At 48.0% G+C, this 26887-nt stretch overlaps 1 protein-coding gene and 1 long non-coding RNA gene across 2 annotated transcripts; one reads left to right on the top strand and one right to left on the bottom strand.

Moving 5' to 3' along the window:
- The first annotated feature begins 1027 nt into the window (after positions 1 to 1027).
- Positions 1028 to 5082, top strand: LOC115846491 (uncharacterized). The gene is made up of 3 exons (XR_009564444.1): positions 1028 to 1633; positions 2373 to 2487; positions 2839 to 5082. It is a non-coding gene; the product is annotated as an uncharacterized lncRNA (long non-coding RNA).
- Positions 3271 to 26288, bottom strand: HPF1 (histone PARylation factor 1). Its single transcript, XM_030845247.2, has 8 exons — positions 26176 to 26288; positions 22987 to 23146; positions 21118 to 21307; positions 19917 to 20015; positions 12656 to 12806; positions 8312 to 8399; positions 5160 to 5332; positions 3271 to 3513 (listed from the first exon to the last, which is right to left on the bottom strand). The coding sequence occupies exons 1-8, from the start codon at positions 26221 to 26223 to the stop codon at positions 3382 to 3384; spliced, it is 1041 nt and encodes a 346-aa protein (XP_030701107.1). The 5' UTR covers positions 26224 to 26288; the 3' UTR covers positions 3271 to 3381.
- Between the last annotated feature and the right edge of the window lie 599 nt (positions 26289 to 26887).

The following is a 26887-nucleotide window of genomic DNA, read 5'->3' as shown; positions in this document are numbered from 1 at the left end:
TGGGGCGGGGCGGGGCGAGGGGGGGGTCGCTCCTGAGGCTCGGCCTGCGGGGCGGGGCGTGCGGACCCTCGGGGCGTGCAGGGCTGGAGCGGGGTGCCGGCCGTCAGGTCTCCCGGGCTTTGGGCCAGGGAGCTCGGAGCACCGGCTGGGTTGGGCGAGGGCGTCCGGTGGGCGGTTGTGTGTCTGAGGTCCGTGTTCTGTTCGCAACGCAGGCCTGACCTGAGCCTCCTCGTGGGAGGCCACCGTGGGGTCGAGCGGTCAGGGCAGCATGAGGCCGGGTGCAGAGGCCCCTCGTGGGAGAGGTGGGCCGCCCGGGCGCGTGAGTCACGGTCGCCGACAGGTGAAGTCAGTGAGGACGAGTCGGCCCCGCGGACATCACTGATGACTTTGGCCGGGGCAGGTTCAGCGGGATCGGGCGGCCGCAGTGTGACTGGAGGGAGGTCTGCAGAGATGGGAAGGCGCTGAAGGCATCCGGGACCGCTTTCGGAAGAGCGGTGTGTGATGGACGGTGCTGTGTTGTAAGCTGCGGGATACTATGGCTTGTGCTGTTGTTCGTGGTGTTATAAGGACACCGCGGGCCCCGACGGAGGCCCTGTACCAAGCCCACGTCACCAAACCACGGCTCAGTCCCTCAGCTAAGGGCAGGTCCAGTCCCCGGCAGCCTGGAGGTGCCCGGTCAGCACCAGTGAGGTCATCCGCCACGGGCGCCTCTGTCCCCCGCAGGTAGGCCACCTGAGCTCCAACAGGGCACCGTCTCCCCTTGGGCCCAGGAGGGCCGCCCGTTTTGCACAGCCCCTCGGACCCCCTCCTGCTCGCTGGATGGGATGAATCGCTGAACACAGCCAGCAAGGTCTTCGGCGTTTACTCAGTTGGATTTTGCTTCTTTTAAGCAATGGGGATGTTTGAGGGAGACTCACTGTTCTGAGAGGGGAGGGGGGGCTTGAGTAGCAGGAGGGACTCCAGGGGGCGGGGAGCAGGTTGGACTGGCGGCCTTGAGCGGGTGCTTTGAGCTGGTGCGGGGGGATGTGCCCTTGTGGAGACAGTTGAGATCACGGTCTCTGGTGAGGTTTACTGCTTCCGCTTATTTTCTTGGGTGAATCATTCTACGTGTTAGAGGTTACACAGAAAAAAATTTTCACGCTCCAGGTGTGAGCTTAGCTAAATTTGAGCTAGGTAATGATTTTGTTAAATTCTGATTGGGTCAAGGTGCTTTACTCGTGAAAGAGCCCAGGTACTTAAAATGAACAGGAAGGCAGGTGGCATTTGGAGGCCACAATAGCCAATGAAGAGGAGATAAAAATATCTAGTAAACGAGGTTTCAAAGGACTGTGCCTTTAGTGCAGGAAAAAGGTAAGAAAGGAGTGCTTGGTGTCGGGCTGGCGGGAGGAGCTTGTTCTTGAATGGCCAAGGCTCGGTCCTTGGAAGGCCAGTCCCTCCTGAAACGCGCTGCCAGCCCTCGGACACAACCGCTGGGCTTTGAGACTGGAAATGTCTCTATTTCACAAGACTCTTGTCCTCAGGAAGCTCTGCTCACAGCTACAGCATCCAAATTGTAACTGCCACGTTCTTGGCACTCCTGTCCAAATCCTGTCTTGGCTCCAGTATACCCAGCTTTCTGAAGATTTGCACTCAGGTTTGTGTAAGGTGTGGATGAGAAGCTGAATTTTTCTGTCCCCTTTCATTTATTCCTTGGTAGGAAATCCTGTTGAAATCCTCATTACTGATCACAAGAAGGCAAATTTAAAAAACTCACATTTGGGATTGTTGGATCAACAAATAGCAAAATTAAGGGAACCTAGGATTTCTAGCTGAGCAAACGGTTTTAATGAAAGACACTTGAGTTTCGTAATCAGTATTTTAGATAAATGTGTTAACTATTTCTAAATACTGCCACAGTACTGACAGGCACCCTAGAAAGTAAAGAAATCTGTGGGAAAAAGCTCAAGAGCTTCTTAAAAGGTTATTTAAGACCAAACGTGATCTGTTTTTTTCCGAATCAAAGTACGTGTGAGCTAATTGTTACTGTCACGTTTTAACATACAGCAGCTCAGTGTTCAGATGGGCCCAGGTAGCTGCAGGCAGGGCCTCACGTAACGGAACTCTGTCCGTTCTTAGAACGGGAGCCCTGCTGTCAGGATGAGGACGTTCCTGGAAGGGACTGAAAGGGAGGGAGAGGCGCCATCAGCTGAGTCTTAACTGCGCACAGCGGCAGCACGGCCATGGGGAGGAGGACGGCTGCCGCACGTGGGCTGCAGCAGAGGGCTCCCCAACTTCTGGGCATCTCACCAAGCAGTTCCCCAGACCGTGCTAGCGTGGGTTCCCCTGGCGCTGAGTGTGGGCCACGGTGGTTAACAGATATGCTTATGTTCAAGGGTTGGCGCTACTGAGGGACCTGAAAGCCCACAGCCTCACCAGGGAGGGAGTCCTGCCCCCGTCAAACTCCTGCCCGTCTCCTCACCCTTCTGCCACGAAGAGTCCGGGTCTCAGGTGGGTTCTAAGGAGGCGGCTGACCCAGTTAACTTTGGAGAGTTCTGTGGGCAGGTCCAGTCAGTCCTGCAAGATGGGGGGTGAGCCAGGTGATCTGCGGGCTTTCCCACCTTGAACCTCACGAGGGAAACCTCACTAAGGGGCCCTTTGGCCCAATCCACAGTTTGCTATTATTTTGTGTTTCACTGTGAGCTCTGAGGTTTTAAGGTGAAGGACGTTCTGTCAGGTTGAAGAAGGATCTGAAGCTGGTCAAACACAGCTACCCAGACTGTACTGGAAAGCCAATGGAAAACTTGAATGGTACACTGACTGCATACTGTGTCGACACCCTAATGCTGTGTCGATTGGCAGGTACAGACAGACAGCCCGAGGAGCGCTGCTACAAGGAATGGACCTAACGGAGCGAGTGGACGCTCGTGGGGCGAGGCCCGGAGTGCCTGCAGCTGCTGTTCAGATGCAGCTGTGGAGGATCCGGGGTGGGTCCTGAGTCTGCTCCCCTGTGCCCTCCCTGCTGCCCAGAAGCCCAGTGCTTACAGCTGCCGCTCTCGTCAACTCAAGTCCCAGAAACACATTCCTCGCTGCCTACGTGTTAAACGCTGAAGCAGGACTCACTCCTGGGAGGGGAGGACCGCGTGCTCGTCCACAGGTGTCAGGCGTGACATCCTATGACGACATCGGCGAGGACCACGGCAGGTGCATCCCCTCTTCACACGTGATGAGGGCATCACCATGCAGACGATCTGACTGCACGTGAAAGAAAAAACCAGCCACCAGAGCTTCAGAAAAGTTTTTAGCAAATGTTTCCGTCCATTTATTTTCTGTACTCCTTAAAAACAAACATCATGTTTCATACTGAAGCTCTGAAATACTGTATGCCCGAGAGGCACCTCCCACTCATGCTGCAAGCTGGTCCACGTCCTCTCTGCTTCTGTTCGCCAGGTGAGCTTCAATAATTTCTGCAAAGAGATTCCTCTTCAACAGATTATACGCAAGAGGTAAAAGCTGGCCAGCGACTTTATGAAAATACTGAAAAACAAAAGAAGATGACATTAGCCAGAGGACGCAGCAGGTAATACAGTGGAAAAAGCAGTTGTTTGTTAACGAAGCCCACTCCCCGCACACTGGGTTTCAGCCAGCGTCTGCATGACAACAGTGAGTTCTGAGACAGCGCCTGGCGACGTCCCTGGGGCAGTCGTGCAGCTCTTCAGGACGAAGGGCACTTCTTGAAGGAAACTCAGAAGAAAACCAAGTAAAAACTGTAAGCGTCCTTATTCCCTCAGATACGGTTTATTCACCCCCTTTTGCCCCCAGTACGCTCAAATGCCTTTTCCTTCTCGTCGGCGTGTCCCCACCACATAAGACTTCAATCATCATTTCCGTTAGCTGGCGCCGTTGGAACAAGGAGCTGAACGTGAGTTTTCACATCGCACTGAAGGCTCCCTCGTGTCTTCAGTTCCTTCTCGCCCCATGTCAGCCTCCACCCCTGAAGTCGCTGCCTCTGTCAAGGGCCCAGACGCGCTCCGAGGACAAGGGAGGGCAGCCACCGTTGGCGCCTGCTGCCTGCTTCACCGTCCCTTCTCCGATGCTGCTGGATCCTCAAGACAACCGAGTTTCTGTGAAGCTGCTCAAGCACTATTCTGATCGGTCACTGACCCTCTCTGGCTGTTAACCACTCTGATTATTTTTACTGCTAACAAACAGCCCTACACGAGAAAGACAGAGTCCCCAAAACAGACTCCCCCACAGTGGCGTCAGCCTGACCCAGTAACTGTCGATCAGAAACGCAAATAGGCCCCAGCGGGAAGGGAACTCGGTGAGGCCCAGGGGGACTGGGGGGTCGGGGGCGCGCCAGCCTGTGCGGAACAAGCCCCCGGGGCACCCTGACGCTCCAGCCCCGCGGCGTCCCCAGGTGACCCTGCACTTCGCAGCCTGCGCAGTCACCTTCTGGGGTAGAGGCTGACGCGGGAGCTGCCTGCCTGTGTGGCCCTGAGCACCTGGGGCTCTTTCTGTGCCGCAGGTGACATGGTAGGTGAAGGGAGAATTAGGTGGTCTCCACAGCGGGCAGATGGCCTGGGAGGGCCCCAGGTGGCGCGGAGGTGCAGGGAGTACGGCCCACGCTCACACGGCTACTCCCGGGGAGACGGGACTCAGGCCGGGGCCACCACTCCTCCCGCCTGCCCGACCCCCAGCCGTGGCTCAGCGGCCTCCTGCAGCTGCCTTGTACGTTTCTCCTACGTGATGAGCAGGGAGTTCATGGTAAAACAGCACCTCCTCTATGGTAAAGAATTTCCAGCATATTTACAGACAGCATTTACTCTTCATCCCGGAATTCAAGCACAAGAACAAACCCCCCACGGAAAATGAGGCGGAGCCGGGAAGGTGTGTCCACACCCTAGCGAAGGGCACAGCCGTACTAGTAAGTAGCTAGGAAGTCACTTGGGCACAACATCCGGGTCATTCACCTCGGCCAGAGTACAAGGTGAACTTCAAATAAAAAATATGCTCACTTTATCTGCTTAAAAATCATTTCAAAATGTTCATTTTGAAATTCAAGCTGAATCCATACCCTGCGTGCTGGACTTGCGGACAGCAATGAGCCGGAGTGTGTGTGTGGGGGGGGTGGGGTGGAGGGGATGCAGGGTGGGGAGGGAGGGCAGGGTGTGCTCACTCACGTGGGAACCGTGGCAGAAGAGGTCCATCCCCAGCTCCAGCCCCATCCCATAATCGCACTCATCATTAGCAAACTGCACGTAAGTCATCATTTCCTGAACAGGAGCAAAAGCTTTGAGTCTCTCAGCATCACTGGGGGCCTCCACAATCGTCTTGCAGATTCTCCTGAGACTGGCTGAAAGATCAAGGACACAAGGTTACCTGTAACCACCACGGTGCAGACGGTAACCTGGATGTTTCCTCATGACTCTGTCCTAGTGCAATGGATGCCTCTTTGGTTGGCACTGTATTTTACAACGGCCATTTTATGGTTTTTCTACTTAAGATTAAGCATAAAAATGGCTTACTTAACGAAAAAGACTTCTTGTATTAGCACAGTGGGACCTAGCTGTAATCAGGAATCACACCAGCTTCCAGAGATTGTCCCTGGGCTACTCCAGTTTCCACAGACTATGGCCAAACCTGACCCACCTGTTTTTAACTGCCCTCAAGCTAAGAGTGTTCTTCCATTTTTAAATGGTTGGAAAAAACAAAAACTATATGGAGACCGAGGGATTAAAAAAAATCCAGACAGACAGTGAAGTCTGCTCTTTTTGCCCCCTCCTACCTTACTTAAAAAAAAAAAAAAAAAAACCCAGAAAAAGACATACGAGAGACAAGAAATCATTGTAGAATTAAACCTTTACCAGTACTTTTACCAAAGTGGGGGAAGTGCAGCTACGGCCAAAGTGTAATCTGAGGTGAGAACAGAGAAAACTAACATTTATCTAAATAAAAACGAGTGGTTTAACATTTCTATCTGGACTTTCAACGTTTTTCTCCCTGCTTTCGGAGGCCAGGGTGCGTCAGCTCCCACGAGGCACGTGAGAAGAAAGGCACCGAACGATGCCTAGTTAGACTTCCTTTCTGACAAACTGGGAAAATCCGATAACGCGGACGAGCTGCCACTCACTCGGAGCAACAGACATGTTCCTGGACACGGGGCTGCCGCGCTGGCAGGGACGAGGTTCGGCCACGACATGAACAGTCACACCTGGAACTCACGGTGCCGCGTCTCACGCACGGGGGGCTGATGTTACACACTAACCACAAACCCAGGCTGACGACAGCGGTGAGCGTCTGCCAGGGCTTGACCTCGGAACGCGCGCCCCCGGCACACACCCGGCACGGGCTGCGTTCTGCCCCCGCCCCGTGGCAGGCAGTACTGCAGTGGACAGACAGCAGTGACACGTTTACTGGAGGACAGACATGTTCTTCCACCGGCAACATTCTGCAGCGCGTCGCCTCACAGAACCCAAACTGCGAGACTGTGCGAGCAGCCTCCACTGTCACCACGCTTCAGTGCCTGCTGCTGCTCTGCTCCCCGCTGCCACCGCCCCCCCCCCCCCCCCCGCTCATGGCGCGGAGCCACAGGCTGCAGCGCAGGGAAGTCAGGCCGCCAGCTCGGCGATCACGCGACACTCAGAGCCACGTCTCAGGTCCCCACCTCCCGGACGTGAGAATAAGAGCCGCGTAAAGGCCTGGGTGAGGACTGAGTTAACACTGCGTACACATCCCCCGACAGCGTCAACCACGACACGATCCAGTGCTCAATAAATGGTATCCCCCGGGCCACGCTACAGCGTTGTGTGTCGAGAGCCTCGGGGGAAACTGGTCAGGAGCAGACTTCACTGTGACCCGCTGAGCGCTGTCACCCGTCCACAGACCGCCAGCCACTTACACCTCCTGGCAAACAAAACAGCGAGACACTAGATCCTTAACTATGTCTGCTACCACTTCTCATTCAAAAATAAATAAACCACGGAAGGATCTAATGCTAGAACGTTAGAAAAAAGTACAAGTAGATAAAAGTGACCCTGGACATAAAACCCAGAACCCCAACCAGGGGAGGTAACGGTTTACTCCAGGGCCCCGCAATTGAACACCCAGCGCGATCGCTGTAACACATGCCCTCAGTCTCCCCAACAGGACAGTAAAGCTGCTGCTAAAGCTCGGGGTGGACTGGCTCACAGGGAGGCGGCGAAGACCAGGGTTTGACCCCCGCCCCCGGGACACAGCCCCTCTCCCCTCCGGCCTCAGGGAGGAGGTCCAGGAAGGTCCCGCGTGTGCAGCGCGTGTGCAGCAGGCTGCGCGTGTAACCCACCTTGGCATCATACCAAAACAGAAATGTGAAAGTAATTTTAAGCTATCTAATTTAGCCCAACATATCCGAAACAGCATCATTTCTACACATGGTCAATGTAGGAAAAACTTAACGCTGCTGCAGTTTTTACATGGAAGTGAGCTAACACCAAACCAGACCACAAGTTCAGCCCCTCCACCGCGGGGCCCACATGCAGTGCTTTTCCCTGGGAGTCCTCCAGGCGGAGGGCAGCTGAGGCCACAGCTCTGTTCTGAACAAGCGAGGGCCTGCATTTTACGTGCTGCGCAGGGGCGCCTCTAATTCCCTCTCTCTGAGTGCCCCTCGCCCCGCTGCCCCCAAGGGAGCAGGGTGACGAGAAGGTGGTGCCCTCGGGGGTGCTCATGTAAAGGGGGTTGGGCAGGGGGAGCTGGGAAGCGATTTTCATCCTCTGTTTTCAACATGGCAATAATTAGATTTTGTGTCGTTTTTATACTTACAGATGAAGTAACTCAGCACTGGCTTCTAAAAGCTAATCAGACTTACATACAGATGCAAGACTGGTCACAAAGCACTAAACAAACGCGTGCTGTCCCACTAATTACTATATTGTACGTTGATGGCTACAATGTCAAAGGCTCTGAAATAGTTCAGAAAAAGTCACCTAGACCAGAGGTTCACATTCTTTAAACTTGTAAAAATACTGTTTTGAGCGCTATCAGGCAAGCAGTGTGCTAAGCACTTACGTGCTCGGTTACACCCCAAACACCCCTACGGATGGTATTCACCACTACTACCCGTATGGCGGATGAAGAAGACCACGGTTCAGGGTAGTTCAATAACTTGCTAAGGCTACACAGCGGCAAACCCAGCTTCAGTTCAGGCTTCACTGACCATAGAGCCTGAGCCCTTCTTCACTAAGGGGAGGTGACTGTTCCCCAAATGGCACATGTCCTGACCTACTTCTCAACATAAGGAAACCTTTCTCCATATACATTAACGCACATACACATGTTCATGTGAGAAATACGTTACCATCCGTTTCAGGGAGCTCTCTGTATCCCACATCATTTTTATCTACTGGGACAACCAAGCCTGCCCCATGAAAGGTCTTTGTCACGACCTAAATAAAAGGAAAAAAAAAACAAAATTTAGTCACTGTAAATAGACAAAAACAACAGGGGGGAAAAAAACCCCAAAACAAAGCACACTCACAAACCCGCAAGACTTCTGCCAAAACGCAACATTCAATGGCCCTTTTATTTCAGTAAATTTGGACCCCAGGGCACAAGTTTAATATTTCTTTCCTTTAAAATTAGCTAGAAGTCAAGCACTTGAAGTAAGTACGACAGTGAAACAGCCGGCTTTCATTAACTGTGTCAGCTGTCTGAAGTCTGCGCCGTGCGTCCCACTACAGGAAGCAGGGCGCGGTGTCAGTTCCATCCACGGCCATGGGATCCTCTAGGCAGAGAGCCTGAGGGACTGGGCCCTGAAGGAGAAGGAATGGTTTTTGTCAGCAGGAAGACGTGGAAGGCAGAACTCCTTTCCATCTTGTGAAATTCAGGTCCCCCATTTCTACCTGGAAAATTCAGGCTCGTCAGCAAACTTCCCCAAAGTAGGGCAGTTTCTAGTGTTGTGGTGCCCTTCGTGGAGGCAAATAACATAAACCGGTGAGCTTTTCTTAAGTGTTAATTTTCAAAGACAAACAGAGGTCCAAACACAACCCCCATCATAACCCTTCCAGTCTGCATATTTCTCTTACACTAGTGGCATTCTTAGGTCTTTGCTGAACAAAACATCTGCTTCCAGTATCTCTGTGCAGTCCAGTGACATTCCTGAGGGAAGGACGCTCTCAGTTTTAAGGTCCTCGCCCCCAAGTCTCTGTACCAGCTCTCCACCCTCTCGCTGCTTTCACTGTCCTTAATTAAGCAACCCAGGGGACAGGTTATTCCAAACAAGTCCCAAGACAACTGCTCACCCCTTGGGAAAAAACAAATGAAGTCACAGTTACGTTGTATCTTACTCCTGATACCAAAATAACTTGCAGTTGGATTTTAGAATTAAATGTAAAACCCATAAAACTACTAGAAGAAAAGGCAAATATTTTATATGATTTTGGGTTGGAGAAGGAAAAGACTTATAGACTTGACTACATTAAAAAAAAAAAAAATTAGACTTCCCTGGTGGTGCAGTGGTTAAGAATCCACCTCCCAATGCAGGGGACACGGGTTCAAGCCCTGGTCTGGGAAGATCCCACATGCCGCAGAGCAACTAAGCCTGTGCACCACAACTACTGAGCCTGCGCTCTAGAGCCCGTGAGCCACAACTCCTGAGCTCACGTGCTGCAACTACTGAAGCCCGCGTGCCTAGAGCCTGTGCTCCGCAACAAGAGAAGCCACCACAACGAGAAGCCCGCACACCACAACGAAGAGTAGCCCCTGTTCGCCACAACTAGAGAAAGCCCGTGCACAGCAACAAAGACCCAATGCAGCCAAAGATTAAAAAAATTAACAAATCAAGTAAAAACCAAGAACAAAATTAACACAAATGATGAAAAACATCTGCAATATATACATATAACAATAAAGTTAATAAAGATGAATGTCTTTATAAAGCAAGTCTTACAAATAATGGAAAAGACTTAACACCCAAATGAAAACACAAGTAATTCTAACCTGATGGAAAAACGGGCAAAGTTCAAGCAGTTCACAGAAGAAATATAAATGGCCAGTGGAGAAATGAAAACGATTTAATGTCCTTTACAATCAAAGAAATGCTGATGGAAACAATGGTAGATCATTTTATACTTTTCAGGATGGAAAGACCAAAGGGATTGGTAAGACCAGCACCGGCGAGGACCCAGGGAAAGGGGCGCACAGCCCCTGCAGGTGGGGTGCAAAGGGGTCCAACTCCTGGGGGGGGGGAGTTCTGCAAACAGAGAAAACACACACACACTTAATTTTTTTTATACCTGTATAAATTTTTTTTAAAAACCACTTTGGACCTGGCAATACTACATCTAGGAATTTCTTCTAAGGAAATAATCAGGTAAGTGTGCAAGTAAAGGTGCGAACCGTTATTTATGGCAGGCTGTCTGCATGAGTGGAGTTTTCAGCACCCTAAACTCTGAACATAAGCGCAGCGCCCTTGTGTGGCAGACGTGCCGTGCAGCACATGGAGTGATGACCACAGTGTGTTCACAAAGCAGTGCTGACGCTGAACGCAAAAGGCCACAGTGATGGCACGACTGTCTTCTGCCCGACTCAGGCTGACACCCAACAAAAAGCCACACTATGTACGTATTTTCACTGATGAGAAACTGTACTAATTGTCCATAAAGAGGTATCAGTTACTAGTAAAGCATCAAAATCCTGATTTTATTACGAAGAATCAGATTACCAGTTTAGGAAAACCCTGCACAAGGGTGGGTGATGTTGTGAGGCATCAGAACTAGAGGTGGACAGAATGACGGACCCTCATTTTACAGCGACATTAACTCAATGTCGATTTTAAAAGTGACATCTAGGTACTGGAAGAGGTAAAGTGGCACACAGCCAGTTAGTCAGATAGGGTGAAAGGAATGCTAGCTATGAAAGATGTGAGTTTAGGTCTCAGATCTGTCATGTAAAATTCTGCACAAGGAGCACAGCCTCTGCAAACCTACTGTGCTTGCCTGTCGGTTGTAGGGGTGGAATGAGCAGCTCACAAGGACCTCCGGCCAAAGCACTACAAGGCACGGCTGGTATAAACACAGATTGCTAGCGTGCCATGGAGTGCTCCATTACCCTAGGATGCACGTGCTACCTCCACACAGAAGGCCCGAGTCACCAACTCACATGCTAGTGGACTAGAAAAATATTTATTCCATGAAGATCTCACAGTAACAATAAAAGAATAAACTTATAATAGAAAAGGATCTGGAAGCATTATCACCACATGTTGTCTTTGGGAAGATAAAATCATGGTTGTCTTAGAAGTTCTTTTTTTCTTTGAATTTGTGTTTACCAGCTACCTTTGTAAGAACAAATACTAAAAAGAAACCTCATGGGGGAAGGGGGCCAGGACAAACATTCCTATGAAACTTAATCTAATAAATTTAGATTAAGACTCAGATTACATTAGACTCCTATCTAATTTATAGTTATGGGGAAGAATGAATGAAATCTCATCTGAAATTACTGCTGATGACAGAATGTGCTGCTGGCAGCTGTCTGCTCGCAGCAGCTTAGTCGTTAGTCAAGACAAATTAGGATACGTCACAACGGGGTGAGAAATGCTCCCCTTCCTACCCTATAAGGTGCGAGAGGCTCCCTATGAAAACTAGAAAGGTGAAATGGCAATATGAAATCTTAGAGCAACTGAAAAATGCCCCATTGCAAGGAGTTTCATTTAAATGAACATTTTTAGAAACTGCTTCCGACCTCAAGGACTAAAGAAAGAGTTGATAAGACTGCGATTCAGTGACTATAACTTATCAGAACATCACCCCTGCAGCCGTGTCAAGGTCAGAAAAAGCACTGAAGTAGGATTTTCAATAACTAAGTAAGCCAGCACTAGTTTATTCTGGGTTAACGAGTACTTTATTTGGCCTAGAACACGCAGATGAAGCAGCCACACACAGGAGACACTGCTGAGAGGCTGGCTGCCCGGACTCCGGTGATGAACGCCCTCCTTCCTCAGGGTGATTAGGACAGAGTCCTACACAATTCTCATTTACCCCAGGCAAGAATTCTTCTAGCTTCTCTGTTAACTCACTCTGACAATTGTAAGTGAAAAACCCAAAGGATCCAAAACCCAAGAAGTATTTGCTGTTTACAAAACCACTCACACTGCAGGTGCAAAGGGAAGCGCTGGTTGGTGGGCTCCATAGGCAAGGGAGAGGGGCCTCCTCATGCACCATTTCCTAGAGATTTACACACCTCAGTACACACCACTCTCAAACGCCAACTGCCTGAGGGGCTATAACTATAAGGCACTGTAAGGCAGACCTTTACACATCTACCCCCAAAACTCTTGGCACGAAATCAACAGACCTTAGCCATTAAAGAAAGAAATTTAAGCAAATATTATGTACAAAGCCGCTTTCACTCTTCTACAGGAAACTGGTAAATCAAGATTAACGAGTGAGAAGGCCTGGCTGAGTTCTGCACCCGCCGCAAAGGCACTGCGTCACGCGACCCAGCCTGGCCAACAACCTGCAGGACCTCCCAGGCCAGACCCTGGACAGCCTCCGAGGTAGCCCCGCGAGGGCAGCGTCCAGCTCTCCCCAGGACAGGGCAGCGAGGGATGGAGAGAAGGTGCAGGTGGCAAGCAATCAAGAGAGGAAAACCCCCTATTAAAACAGCAGGAGAGTCAGAGACTAACAGACATAAACCATACTTTCTTATCTCTCTGTTTCATCTTCACGGTTCTCTGTTCCAGTGAGAACCCCAGTTCTCTGGCTGCTTCTGTGAGTTTCTCATCTATGGTTTTCAAGAGACTAGTTTTCTTTTTATCTGTTACTTCTTTAAGTTTTTTCATCAAAAATAATCTGAAAAAGAAGTAAAAGCCCTCATTAGTATGCAGGCCATTGTGCTAAGCACACAGACCTTGGGAAGTTACGGGGAGCCGAGTTACAGACATCAAACTCCATGCAAGGGAAAGACTGCAGAACCACCACCAGAGCCCCCCAGAATCCCGAACAGGTTCTTCAAGCAAGAGAAAAGCACTATTAATAAACAGCTGCCAATCACAGAAACAGCAAACAAGATTTGTCTGTATTATCTCTGTAATGTCTACAACAAAGACACAGGGTATTAGCAGAATGAGGTTAAGCCAAGTTCCCGTCGCGTCGCTTGATGCTGAGATCGGCGGCGTACCGCCTTAGAGAAGGCCGACGTAACAGGAGAGAAGAGTGTGGAGACACCAAAAAGGATTTTCTACTCTTAAAGAGCCAGAGGACGTTTAGAATACTTAAGCATCAGAGATTCTTTTCAATGTTACCTTCAAATCTGCATTAAGATAAATTTAAAAAATATAAAAGGAAAGCAAAACTATTCTATAAGCTGATACGAAAGCACAATTCAAAATATTTTTTAAAGGTATGTGAATAGTACAATATATTATTGCCAGTTACGGAAATAATTTTATGTTAAGAATGCTGCAGAGGGTGTGGAGAAAAGGGAACCCTCTTACACTGCTGGTGGGAATGCAAACTGGTACAGCCACTATGTTAAACAGCATGGAGGTTCCTTTAAAAACTAAAATTAGGTTTACCAGATCCCACTCCTGGGCATATGTCTGGAGAAAACCCTAATTCAAAAAGATACATGCACCCTTATGTTCACTGCAGCACTATTTACAATAGCCAGGACATGGAAGCAACCTAAACGTCCACTGACACAGGAATGGATAAAGAATATTACTCAGCTATAAAAGAACAAAATAATGCCATTTGCAGCACATGGATGGACCTAGAGATTGTCATACTGAGTGAACTAAGTCAGATAGAGAAAGACAAATATCATATGATATCACTTATATGTGGAATCTAAAAAAAAGGGTACAAATGAACCTATCTACAAAACAGAAATAGTTACAGATGTAGAAAACAAACTTATGGTTACCAGGGGGTAAGAGGGAGGGATAAATTGGGAAATTTGGACTGGCATATACACACACTACCATATACAAAATAGATAACTAATAAGGCCCTACGGTACAGCACAGGGAACTCTACTCTGTACTCTGTAATGGCCTATATGGGAAAAGAATCTGAAAAGGAGGGGATATATGTATAACTGATTCGCTTTGCTGTACACCTGAAACTAACACAACATTGTAAATCAACTATACTCCAATAAAAATTAAAAAAAAAAAAAAAAGACTTTTGCCATCAGAGCAAGAGTGAAAGGAAGAGCTGGAAACAGTGCCCAGCTGGACACAGTTGGTCCCCTTCCTGCAGCCACTACCAGGCTCCCAGGAGGAAACCCGCTCCTGCCCACCACTAACATCCAGCAGTTTGCTATGGGATGGGCGCTGCGGGTGCTATTCTGATCCCCATTTTACAGATCAGGAAACTAAGGCACAGAGGATAATCAACTTACCCAAGCTGACAGAATTAGTGTGCGTGGATTAAAGTGCCACAGAAGCCAAGACCACCAAAATCACGGTCTCATGATTACAGCACAGCATCACAGTAAATCTCACCTTCAACTTCACCAGCCGCGTATCAAGAGGCTCTATCTACAACAACCATACAAAGCACACCAGCGACGCCAGGGCCCCGGGGCTGCTTTTCTCTGTCCACAGCACCCTTCCTCCCGGGAGGCTCTCGCCTTCATCAGGCCCACGGGAAACACCCTCTCAGAGGACGTCCACCTCTCCTGACGGCCCTCAGTACTGGTCTTCTCATCCTTATCACATTATAGGACCACTTCCATTCCAGTTTATTAAGCTTTTGTCTCTCAGCTTCAAACCTAATACTCTGCTGCAATACTCTGCTGCAATGTGCACATGGAAACAGCCAGAACTTTCTGTGCTGTCCCATTAAACCTAATGGGAGACTGTGAACCTTGAGTGAGTCCTGCAGTGGTCATGCAGAAAACACTGGTTCACTAAGTTATGCAGATCTCCCAAAGAGTGACCCTTTTCACTGTATTTGATTTACTCCATTCTATCACAATATGAAAAAACCACATTCATTAATAGTACTACCAACCTCGTTAGCGAAGTCTTCAGGAAGTGAGAAGCTGTCAAGCTCACGAGGGTGGTTACAACTCTCCCCAATTCTAATGTTTGCTTTTGAAATCTTAAGTTTTAACACTGGCGACAAACACAGTCCGTTGTTTTCATCGGTTCGTTTGAGACAATGCCGGCCAAACACTCATGTCAGAGTAACCAGTGTCTGCCAGTCCCTCTCTTCAGCAAAGTGAAAAAAGCTGAGCTCACAACTCAGCCTCACAAGACCTTTTTCCTCGAGACAAACCCTAACACCTAAGTGTGCCGAAGTGCCTCCCGTCACGCAGGACGTTAAGAAGACACGTGCCCAGCGGCAGGGATCTGATCCGCCTTTACTGTGTCATCACGGACCTCCGTAGGGACACCCGCGTCACATCCCAGCCGTGATAACCCACGGTCCGCTGCCCACCAGGTCCACTGCCCCGACCCCGTTGAGGCTCCAGCTGGGCTTACCCGCCTCCACCTTTGTGCTGTTGGTGTGAGAACGACACCCTGTCATCACCCAGAGTTTGCAGCTCACAGGCCTCCTGGGAAGTGGGCAGGCACCCCTGGCGGCCACACCCCACTGTTTGATAGCTGCTGTTAAGTTAATGGTTTTAAACGTGACTACACGTCAGAACCTCCTGGGTTCCTGGTTGAAAGCACCCAGTACAGCAACGTAGGGTGGCAGAGAATACTGGGGGTGCAGACAAGAGGAAAAGAGCCTATTTAGCAGCACGTCTCGACCCAAGAGCTGATACCTTGCCTACACGTACTCTTGTACTACGCACCAAGTGTTTTAAATGGTCTATAGGCCCGTACAAAGGAAGCGTTCATTAAATGTTCGTTAAAATGAATGTTCATTCACTTAAAACATTCACTTGAAATGAATTTTTTAAACTTAAGAATTAAAATTATAGACATACAGGTTTAAGATCTCTAAGTATATCTACACTTAGATACACCTGGAACTTTTTTTTTTTTTTTTTTCCCGGCACACGGGCCTCTCACTGTTGTGGCCTCTCCCATTGCGGAGCACAGGTTCCAGACGCGCAGGCTCAGCGGCCATGGCTCACGGGCCCAGCCGCTCCACGGCATGTAGGATCTTCCCGGACCGGGGCACGAACCCGTGTCCCCTGCATCGGCAGGCGGACTCTCAACCACTGTACCACCAGGGAAGCCCCTGGAACATGTATTTTTAAAGAACGTTCCCGAGTCCTGCTCTAGACATGCTGAAGTGAATGAAGCTGAGGTGAAGCTCTTAACCACAAGCCCGGGAGGCATCCGTGTGTAGTCAGGTTTGAAACCATTAACTAAACAGCAGTGGTCAAATAGTGGTCTGTGGACCCCAGGGACCCCTGAGACCTTTTAGGAGGTATATGAGGTCCAAACTATTGCTACAATTATTTTAGGGAAAAGAACAGAATAAAAAGAAAATCATTCCTAATTTTGTTGTCCAAAGATAAGTATTTTAAAACTTTCAATCTATCTAGATTTCTCTCCGTGTGCATTAGAAGCTGTGAAAAGGGAACCGTTCCACACTGTTCTGTTATTTGACCTCTTCACATAATGTATCAGCTCCTTCCCAAAACAACAGATCAATATCCTGGTGTTACACTTTGTGGACATTTTCTATTTAGTTACCTAATTTTCTCTAACTGCTGGATATGTATGTTTTTTCTAATTTTTCCTTTTTATAAATAATCTGAAATATACACAGATATTTATGTGCACCCATCCAAAATTTCTTCAGATAAATAGCTAAAAATGGAATCACCGATTTAAGGTATAGCATATTAGCTGGCAATGTTCATTATCTGTTAAGTAATCTTTGAAAAAATATTTAAACAACCTTATTCCAACTGCTTTCCACAAACGTCTTACCAATTAACACATGTCAGAAAGGTTTCTTATACCCTAACCATCCTTGGGTATTACCATTCTTTAATCTTTACTCATCTTTGTTAGCTGAATTTGCATTTCTTTGGCTACTATTAAATATTACACAAAGAGAACTAGTTTCCCTGGGCATAAAAATAATTCGTGTATAACAAACGGTCTACCTTAAAAGACATTACTGAGGCTGATATAGAAATTGTTTTGATTAGCTGATTTAAGTAAAGTCTCAAAAAAGAATACTATATATACTGTAACACTTGAAAAGTATAATAACCTTTTTACCTTTATATTTGAGATAAATTATTGAAGGTGCAAAACATTTTTTGTGTGAAATAGCATTAGGTACTCAAATATACTCACTTGCTGGTCTTCACCTAAGTTATAAATCTATCACCAATGTATTTTTGTTTTCTATTTCCTTTTCTGTGTTCTCCAGTAAGCTAAAAAAATACCAGAATGATCTTGCATTATTTTCGATAACAACTGTATCTTTCTTCTTTTTTTTTGTAAGACCACTAGGATTAATGAAAACTTAGTTGTTTTTGCTGTCAGAGTGTTTGTGGAATGATTCACCGAGCATCTACAAAGCAAGTGCTGTGCACAAGAAAAAGCCTCTGCCCTCATGAACTTACACGTTAGTGCAAGAGACAGACAATAAGGAAATAACTACAGTTGTTTCCAATAAAGACAGGACCAATTTAAATTCAACAATAAATCTGAAGGGTGTAGTGAACTATAAACAGCAAGCAACGTCTTCTATAAATTTCAGAGTTATCAGAAAAGAAAAAAGAGCCTTTCTGGGACATCTCCCATGCCCTTTAGATACACCAGTATGCACACAGCAGCCCAGCAGGTGCACTCATCGACCTAGTTTTCTGTTTACTGCAAATTTGTGCTATTAAATCACAGGGAATGAAAGTCTTTTAAAAAGTAGGGTAGGGACTTCCCTGGTGGCACAGTGGTTAAGAATCCACCTGCCAGTGCAGGGGACACGGGTTCAAGCCCTGGTCCGGGAAGATCCCACACGCCGTGAAGCAACTAAGCCCATGAGCCACAACTACTGAGCCTGCGCTGTAGAGCCTGAGAGCCACAACTACTGAAGCCCGCATGCCACAACTACTGAAGTTCACATGCCAAAACTACTGAGCCGGCGCTCTAGTGCCCAAGAGCCACAACTACTGAAGCCCGCACGCCGCAACTACTGAGCCTGTGCTCCAGAGCCCGCGGGCTGCAACTACTGAAGCCCACATGCCACAACTACTGAGCTTGCACTCTAAAGCCCATGAGCCACAACTACTGAAGCCCGCACGCCACAACTACTTAAGCCTGCGTGCCACAACTACTGAAGCCCATGTGCCACAACTACTGAAGCCCACACGCCACAACTAATGAGCCTGAGCTCTAGAGCCCATGCGCCACAACTACTGAAGCCCACATACCACAACTACTGAGCCCGCGTGCCACAACTACTAAAGTCCACACGCCACAACTAATGAGCCTGAGCTCTAGAGCCCATGCGCCACAACTACTGAAGCCCGTGTGCCACAACTACTGAAGCCCACATACCACAACTACTGAGCCCGCGTGCCACAACTACTAAAGTCCACACGCCACAACTACTGAGCCGGCACTCTAGAGCCCACGAGCCACAACTACTGAAGGCTGCACGCCACAACTACTGAGCCTGTGCTGTAGAGCCCACAAGCCACAACTACGTAAGCCCGCATGCCACAACTACTGAAGCCCACGTGCCACAACTACTGAAGCCCACATGCCACAACTACTGAATCCCACAGGCCACAACTAATGAGCCTGCGCTCTAGAGCCCGTGTGCCACAACTACTGAACCTGTGCTCTAGAGTCTGTGAGCCACAACTACTGAAGCCCACACACCACAACTACTGAATCCCACACGCCACAACTAATGAGCCTGCACTCTAGAGCCCGTGTGCCACAACTACTGAACCTGTGCTCTAGAGTCTGTGAGCCACAACTACTGAAGCCCGCATGGCACAACTACTAAAGTCCACATGCCACAACTACTGAGCCTGCGCTCTAGAGCCCGCGAGCCACAACTACTGAGCCTGCATGCCACAACTACTGAGCCTGCACACCTAGAGCCCGTGCTCCACAACAAGAGAAGCCACCGCAGTGAAGAGTAGCCCCCGCTTGACACAACTAGAGAAAGCCTGCGTGCAGCAAGAAGACCCAACGCAGCCAAAAACAAATAAATAAATCAAGTAATTAAAAAAAAGAAAAAGTAGGGTAAAGAGATCACACAAAACATGGTCTACTTATTTTGCTCAAGGTGGTGAAGGTGCTTTCTTCATTTTATTAGAGTGTCCACGGCCCACCTACTGTGGCAGCTCCGGATGGTGTCGGTGTCTGTGCACCGTGGGCGGCTCCCTGGCTGGGCTCTGAGCCGCCCCGGCGCTGCCGCACCACCTGCCCTGCGCTTCAGCTCTCGTTCCGGACAGGGCTGATGCCCCACCCGGCTGCAGACGCGGGGCCCTGACCTCGGGGGGTGGAGGTCCAGCTCCGGCCCTACCTGCATGCAGAGGTCTTAGCCTCCCGGGTGGAGGGGAGGCGGGCAGGGGCCCACTCTCACCGGCGCAGGTTCTGCCAGACCACGCGGTCCCGGAGCACTCGTGTGGCCGCAGCTGGCGCTCCGGCTCCCTGCGATGTGCCCTGACAGTGGCTTCACTGCACTCAACCTTCCGTCTCAACCACATACCACAGGTTCTCGGAACGAACTCTTCAAGACTGTTTGACCTAAGATGCCTAAAAAATCTTTTGAGTTTGCCACGGGACAAACAAGGTCAAGATTAAGTAATATTTTCATTAAATGATTAGTTATAAAAGAGGTCTGTTGTTTGGCGAAAAGTTGAAGTGTGGATAAGATGCCTGCAAAAGTCATGTAAATGATCTCCAGGTATCTAAAAATTTTTGGTTACCTCATTTCCCCTCAGAGATGAACTGATACAGTACAAAAATTGTAAACCAATATAAATAGGAGACATACTGAAATAAAACATTTTCTTACTTGACTGCAGCAAACACATTATCTCCATTTTGAACAATTATACAATTTTTCTTTGCTTCATTTGTAGCGACAAATACAGGAAGTTCATCAGGAGAATCCCTGTTTAAGCAAAAGATATTACAAATTTAGCTGCCCATAATTTGTATTATCAGCAAAGTAGAATTTTAGGTCTATAAACAACAAATTATATCTGCATGTTTCAAAAACTGCCAATGAATTTGCCAGGTTTAAGCTCTAGTTTTCTTACGAATATCTATAACAAATCTTATTTATATAACAGAACCTAAAATTAAGATTCTTAGGACCTAGTTACTTTTATACCTGAGTACAAAGAAGGAAAGAATAAAGCTTGTTAAAAGGAGGTGAAATTATACACAATCATCTCTACCCCAGTTTAACAGTCCGTGAAAAAAAGAAAGGTGGAAAAACCAAAAGAAACAGGACAGAAAGGATCATAAAACATTGGCAGCGTAAGGAGCCGGTTCACATCTATAACCAAATCCCTTTACTCTACGCCTGAGGGAACCGATGGAGACGAAGCGACTCGGCCGAGGTCCTGGTGAGGCAGCAGGAAGCCAGCAGACCCCGGCGCCCCAGCTCCCAGCCCCGCGCGCCCACGGCTCCCCGGCACCCCTGCACACCTTCTCCATGTCCTCTTCTCCCCGCCTCGCTGTCAGCGCCAGCGCCGCTCCAAGTGGAGGAGCCACCCCCCACCCACAGCGCGACTTCTAAGAGTCTAAGCTTCCCGCATGTATCATTTAACCCTCCGAACATTCCCGTTGGGCGTGTCTGATGATCACAGGACAGGAAACTGAGTCACAGCAAGTCACTGGCACAGGGTGAGCCAGGTAGTAAGTAGGAGGACCAGCCTGCCTCCAAACCGCGTTAATTCTATGGCCCCTGGAAGCACAGGGCCAACTTAAGTCACAGCAGCTGCTCTAAATTACCTTTCCTAGGCTAAAAGAGCTTTTCTGAACTCAAAAGGAAAAAAAAAGTTTATAACTACAGAGGAAAAGCTGGAGAGGTTCAGCCTAACGAGCTCACCCGTCCCAGGGTAGGTTAGTAGGTTAGAACGGCAGACAGCCTGTGTACCCACCAGGAGAGGGTACATGTCCCTCACCTTGGGTGAGGCCAGTGAACATCTGCTTACGCTCATTACAGGGACAGTAGCTGTATTTTAGGAGAAGAAAAGCCCCTTTACCTGAAATAGCCCATGTGGAACTCAGTTTTACGATCTCCAATAATAATGGTCTGGAACTCAGGAGGATCATAGTAAAATCTCCAGTGAAGGTTAAAGTTCAGGCTTGCTGACTTTTTCTTCATTTTATGTCTTCCGGCAAGGATATCATAAGGACCCACTAATCGAAGCCCAAGGCTTGCAGAAAGTGAATCTATAAATTAAATATGTTTATTTAGACAGTGCCTTTCTGGAGGCAGACAGGAAATACTGCCTTTCATTCAGAAAATATTTCTAAGCAGTTGTCTTAAAAAAGAGCTTCTAAAGGAAAAGAAAAAAGTCTTTAGTTACATGTGAAGATGTTAGTTGTAAATACTCAATGGAAAAGAAATCAGAGCAATGAAGATGTGGCTAGGATTTCCTCTTAACTTTACCACTGATGACATTTCAAACATTCCTGCTGTTTCTTATTTTGGCCAAAACAAGACTGCTTTGTGTTCCTATGCACTGCAAACCTTTACCTTGTCTCATTACTGTGTTGCTGTCGGTCTCAAATACTTGTAGCACATCCAGACCAAGGGAGAGGCAACAGACAGCACATGAGGACGAATAATTTAACTAAAAATGTGTTTAATGTAAGTATTTCCTTCCCCTTCCCTCCACCTCAGCTAATTATCACTCTCGACTCATTGCCTCCTTGACCATCCATCTGGCTCACCCTAATCCTGGATGAGCCCACCTTCTTTTTCCATCCACAGATCAGCCATCAAGTCTGTTCAAATGTACACGTTTACAGCATCAGATGGGCCTTCGTGCTTCTCTAAGAGCGAGGCAAGCACTTCAGGCAGGACCTGGATATGCAAGGAGGTGAGGATGGAGAGAGGAAGGAAATTCTTGGAAGAGGTAACAATGTGAAAAAAAAGCATGGGGACAGTTTAATTTCCCCCCCTCTACGAACAGATATAAATATATAGATGTTTTAAATGGAGATCATGCTGTTTTGTAGTGTTTTTTTGTTCGTCATCCTGTCCTCATTTAAATCTTCTGAATAGTTTCTTATACTATTAAATGTTTCTTTAATATGTCTACCATTGCTAGGCATTTACTGTTTCTTTTTTATTCTGAACAATGCTTCAGTGAATATCTTTGCTAACACATGTTTGTACACATCCATGAGTACTTTTTGAGAAGGTGCTGCATGGTTGCAGTGTTTTGATATACTGCCAAAATTCAGTTATCTCCCAGTATACATTTTCGTCAGCAGTCTCTGGGACTGCTTCCCCCCACCTCATGTGAAGACATTTAAACAGTACCAAAGGGTAACAATGCAAAGTAACTGTTACATTATCAGTTTTTAGTGTACCTTTTCAGAGATAGTATACGCACATAGGAAGTATGTAGGGATGTGTGTGTGTGTGTGTGTGTATTCTTGACCTAAAAATACTAACGGCAGCATATGCTACTCTCTTTTTTCTTTTGAAATATTCCAGGCATGATAGTTTATCATCGCTTAAAAATCTGCCTGATTCTTTTAAAACTATGTATGTCCACTGAAAGATGGGTAAGTGATGAGCATTTAAGGCATTTTCTGCTTTTTGTTTCAGTATCATTTAACATAGTTTGGGTTCACCTAACCCTTAAGACAAGTTCCTAGGGGCAGCACTGCTAAGTCATACTAAAAGTCCTGGAACACACAGAAGTATGTGCTTGTTTTCTTGCAAACTCTCATCAAAGCATGTTGTGGAATGATGTACCTTTGCTAGTATGACATTTTATTTCTCTCATTTGAAACATCTTTGGAAAAGTTCCTTTTCCATGAACTGTTTAGATCCTGGGTCCAGTTTCCTACTGTCTTTTCCACTGGCAGAAGCCAGAGGAAGAGGACCAACTCACCAGCTGGCTGTTCAGGATCAAGTCCTTCACAGAACCTCCAGAAGTGATAGAAATCTTCAGGCAGAGAAAGCCTGTAATGACTTTCTACTTCTTTTCGAAGGTCACTGGGCACGTCAGCTTCACAGCATTTACCCTTCTTCACGGCGACTGCTTTTTCACACTGAAAATCCGCACACACAACTTTGTTTCTCCCAAAGTAATTTCAGCAACTTGGACTGCTTAATAATATTGCTCATTTTTGTTCACCCCAACTCTATGAGTTTCCTTTAAAACTCTATAAATGGTATTTGAGTAAAATCTGGGGATTCTTTTGGGTGAGGAAAAAAAGGAAAGAACAGTTTATAATATATAGATGTCAAGAGGGACACACACAGCAACTTTTTAAACATATTTCCCTAAGATAATGGAAATTCAGAAAACAAAAAACCAAAAAGTATAAAAGGTAAACAGCAGGAAAAAGAGGAATAAGAAAATGGCAGGTTTTGCCCTGTTCTGGTAAACAGGGTGTCATCGTGCCTTTCATTTAAACAGACTCAGTGACCACACCAGAAACAAATTGCCAGAAATAACTGGATGCAAGGGATTTACCAGTTAAAACAATGATTTCAGAAAAGGTCGTTTAAGGCCAGACTAGGTTATAAAACTCAGCTCCAGCAGCTCTGCAGTATAGGTTCATTCTGTAAGTGTGCTAGGCTTTAGAATGCTTATTACATCTGTGACCTATTCCCACAAAAATAAAATGCTTGGTTGGAGGGTACGCATCTTCAGTCTTGGGAGCAGCCGTGCGTGTTGTTCTTTCTGGGAACCTGGATCCTTTCCTTCCTGTCCTTCCTTTCCAGCGATCAGTACATCAGTGCTGCCCAACCCCGAGGTATTCTGCCCCCAAGGGGACACGTTTAGCAGTATCTGGAGACCTTTTCGGTTGTACAAACTTGGGGGTGTGTGTGTGCTGCTGGCGTTCAGTGGGTAGAGGCCAGGGATGCTACTAAACATCCTCCAGTGCACAGGAGAGGCCCCTTAACAAACACCTATCTGGCCCAGACGTCCACAGGGGTCACGACCGAGAAATTCTAACCTCATGTTTCTCATATTCACATTCTTCCAGCAGGCTCAAGTTTACTGATGTTATTTTGGGTATCCTTCAGAGTCTGCAAAGTGTATTTATGTACCAGATGACATATACAAGAATGTTCTTGATGGCATTGTTTTACGAGTGGAAGACAGGACAAATGAAAATGCCTATTGACAGGAGAATGGTTACAGGACTTTCGAACAATGGAATATTACGCTTAGTGAAAAGGAAAGAGAGCCACACACAGTATGGATCAATCTTGATAATATAATGCTGAATAAAGAAAAAACGTCCCTGAAGATTATATGCAGCATGATAGCCTTTTTATGAAGTTCAAAAAATACTGTTCAGGCATAAACTCATGGGTGATAAAGCCATAAAAAGAAGACAGAGGAAAACAAACAGTTCAGGATCGCAGCTACACCGAATGGGGTCGACAGGAAGGAGTCAGGCAGACAGGACAGGTGAGCAACATGAAGATGGTCAGCCTTTCAGTGCTTGGCCTGGGCAACGGCCTCACAGGTGTTTGTCGTATTATTAAACGAATAAGGTAAAACAGGACCATGACCAAGAATAACAGTGTATCACGCCAAGGATTATAACATGTCTATATGAGGTCATAAAAAATTAAACTGAACAAGAAGGCTGTTCAAATAGGGATCCACAAATTGATGGTGATAATAGCAAACAGTAAGAAATATAACAGTAAAAACAGTCAGTAATAACTACCTGTTATGCACTTACTATGGTGCCAAGCCACTGTGCTAAACTCCTTCTATGGATTAACTCATTTAGTCCTCAGAAATTCCTTATGAGCTAGATTCTGTTATCCACATTCTACAGACAAGGAAACTGAGGTTAGGTGACTTCCCCGAGTCCCTAACTAGAAAGTGGGAGAACAGGCATTTAACCCCAGGTGGGCTGGCCCCCAGCAGATCCAACCACTTCAAGCTGTCTCTTCAACTGCAAACACACAACAGCAGAAACATGTCAAGTCCTGACCCAGCCTCCCCTCTGTGTGTATGCCCGCCTTTGCTGAGACTTCCAAAGACTGGCTCAAACTTAAGATGTTAGAAAGAAGAGCCTTAAATCTACCTCGCTGAAAGGCAGTGTTGCATAATGGTTAGGCTGCCCTGGTTGATTCCTGACTTTTCCCATTTCCAGCTCTGTCACCCTGGGCAAGTTACCTAACCTCTCTGTGCCGTTCTCTCTTCTACAAAAAAAGGGCTATGTAGTACCTCTATCACAGGGTTGTTAAAAGGAATAAATTATTTGTAAAAATACACAAACAGTGCTAGCACAGAATACATAAATGCTGGCTATTACCGTTGGCCATAGTCTCTGTAGACGAATCGTAATTTTTGATGCTTTATTTCTAAGACTAACACTCTGTCAAAGAAGTTCACTGCCCTTTCAAAGGGAGAAAAGGGTGTTTTCAGCTCTGCCTGAGCTCACACGCTGGCTGCATCCCTAAATCCCTAATAACTCGAGTTTAGGACGGCTGTGCCCTTCAGGGGCTGCCCTTATCCTTTACCCTTCTGTTCCTGGAGAGCGGGACCGGAGTAATGAACGCCCAGAACGCGGCCCTCCTGCACCGTCTCACCCCATCCAGCTGACAGCGCAGCCAGAGGGAGTTTTGGAAACCTCTACTTCTTTCCTGCTTGACTCCCTGCTGCTCTTGCAGTGGTGACAGAACGTGTGAGCCCGCAGGAAAGCCTGAGCCGACGCCCCTCCGTGGTCAGCGCCCCCCCGTCCCCACCCCGGCCTCCCCGCGGCCGAGCTCGGCGCTGCGCCCGGCCACCCCTCCGCCGCGTTTCCCGCCTTCGGGGACGCCCTCCTTCCCGGGCGTCAGTAGCTCTTTCTACACTCGGCGGGGCCGGCCGGACCAGAGGGTTGGGGGAGCGTGCTGTGGGGGGACCGGGCTGAGTCAACCCGCTCCCCGGGGGAGGGCCCCTGACTGCGCCAACCCGGCCCCGGGGGAACCCCGGGCTGTAACCCGCCCCGGGCCCGCCCCCGGGGGACGCAGGGACGCGAGGCGCCGCTCTCCGCTGCGGCTGGGGTCAAACGCGCCGCGCCACCCTCGGACCCGCGGCCGCCCTTGGACCTCAGCGCGGTACCTGCGGCCCTTCCCCGCCGGGCCTGCGCTTCCCGCCGCCGCCCACCATCCTGTAGCCGCTGCAGGATGAAGCCCGTCCCGCCGAGAACTCGTACGCCGCCGACTGCTTCCGGTTCAAGGGCGACCAATCACCTCTCCGCGCCGCGGCGCACACAAATATAGGGAAGGCCCCGCCCCCACAAGCGAGCGCGCGGCCGAGGCCCCGCCCACCCGGGCAGGTTGCCCTTTGTACGCGCGTGCGCGTCCCGCGAGCTGACCCACCTGAGCTTCTCCGGGGGCACATGGACCCCGGCCCAGACTCGGACACTGCGGAGGTCTTCTTCCTCCCCAGGCCTTCACTGGGGCAAGGCCGGTGCTCCTTCGTCTGCATTCGTTTAAAAGATTCCTCTATCTGTCCCTCCCCTACCGCGTTTTTCTTGCCCAGCCCTGATTCATCTTCAGTGGTTTGAAATCACACAATTTCTGTCCACCCACGCTTTTGTTTTACTTAACTGAGTCGGTCTTAAATAAGATCCTCTTGAGATCTGTATCTTTGAAAGGTATTCTTTTTTGTTAATAAAAGTTTATCAGTAAGACAAACTGAAGTCTGCCTAGAATTAAGCTACAGTGTGTCCATAGATTTGTATAAGATTGTTGACCTTGCTGGGGGAAAAGATAGTAATTGTTTGGATTTTTTTTTTTTTTTTTTTTGCCAAATTTGGGTTAACACAATT

This window comes from Globicephala melas, chromosome 6, assembly GCF_963455315.2.
Source record: "Globicephala melas chromosome 6, mGloMel1.2, whole genome shotgun sequence".
Taxonomy (NCBI): Eukaryota; Metazoa; Chordata; class Mammalia; order Artiodactyla; family Delphinidae; genus Globicephala; species Globicephala melas.
The sequence above is the reverse complement of the archived record's forward strand: the minus strand, read 5'-3'. Positions and strand labels throughout refer to the sequence as shown.

Coding starts and splice junctions, on each gene's coding strand:
- HPF1 (XM_030845247.2), bottom strand. CDS start 26,223: ATGGTGGGCGGCGGCGGGAAGCGCAGGCCCGGCGGGGAAGGGCCGCAG. Junction 12,807..19,916: donor AATGTGTTTGCTGCAGTCAA/GTAAGAAAATGT, acceptor CTTCTTTTTCAG/ATTATTTTTGATGAAAAAAC. Junction 3,514..5,159: donor TCTTCTGCCACGGTTCCCAC/GTGAGTGAGCAC, acceptor TTTGTTTTTCAG/TATTTTCATAAAGTCGCTGG.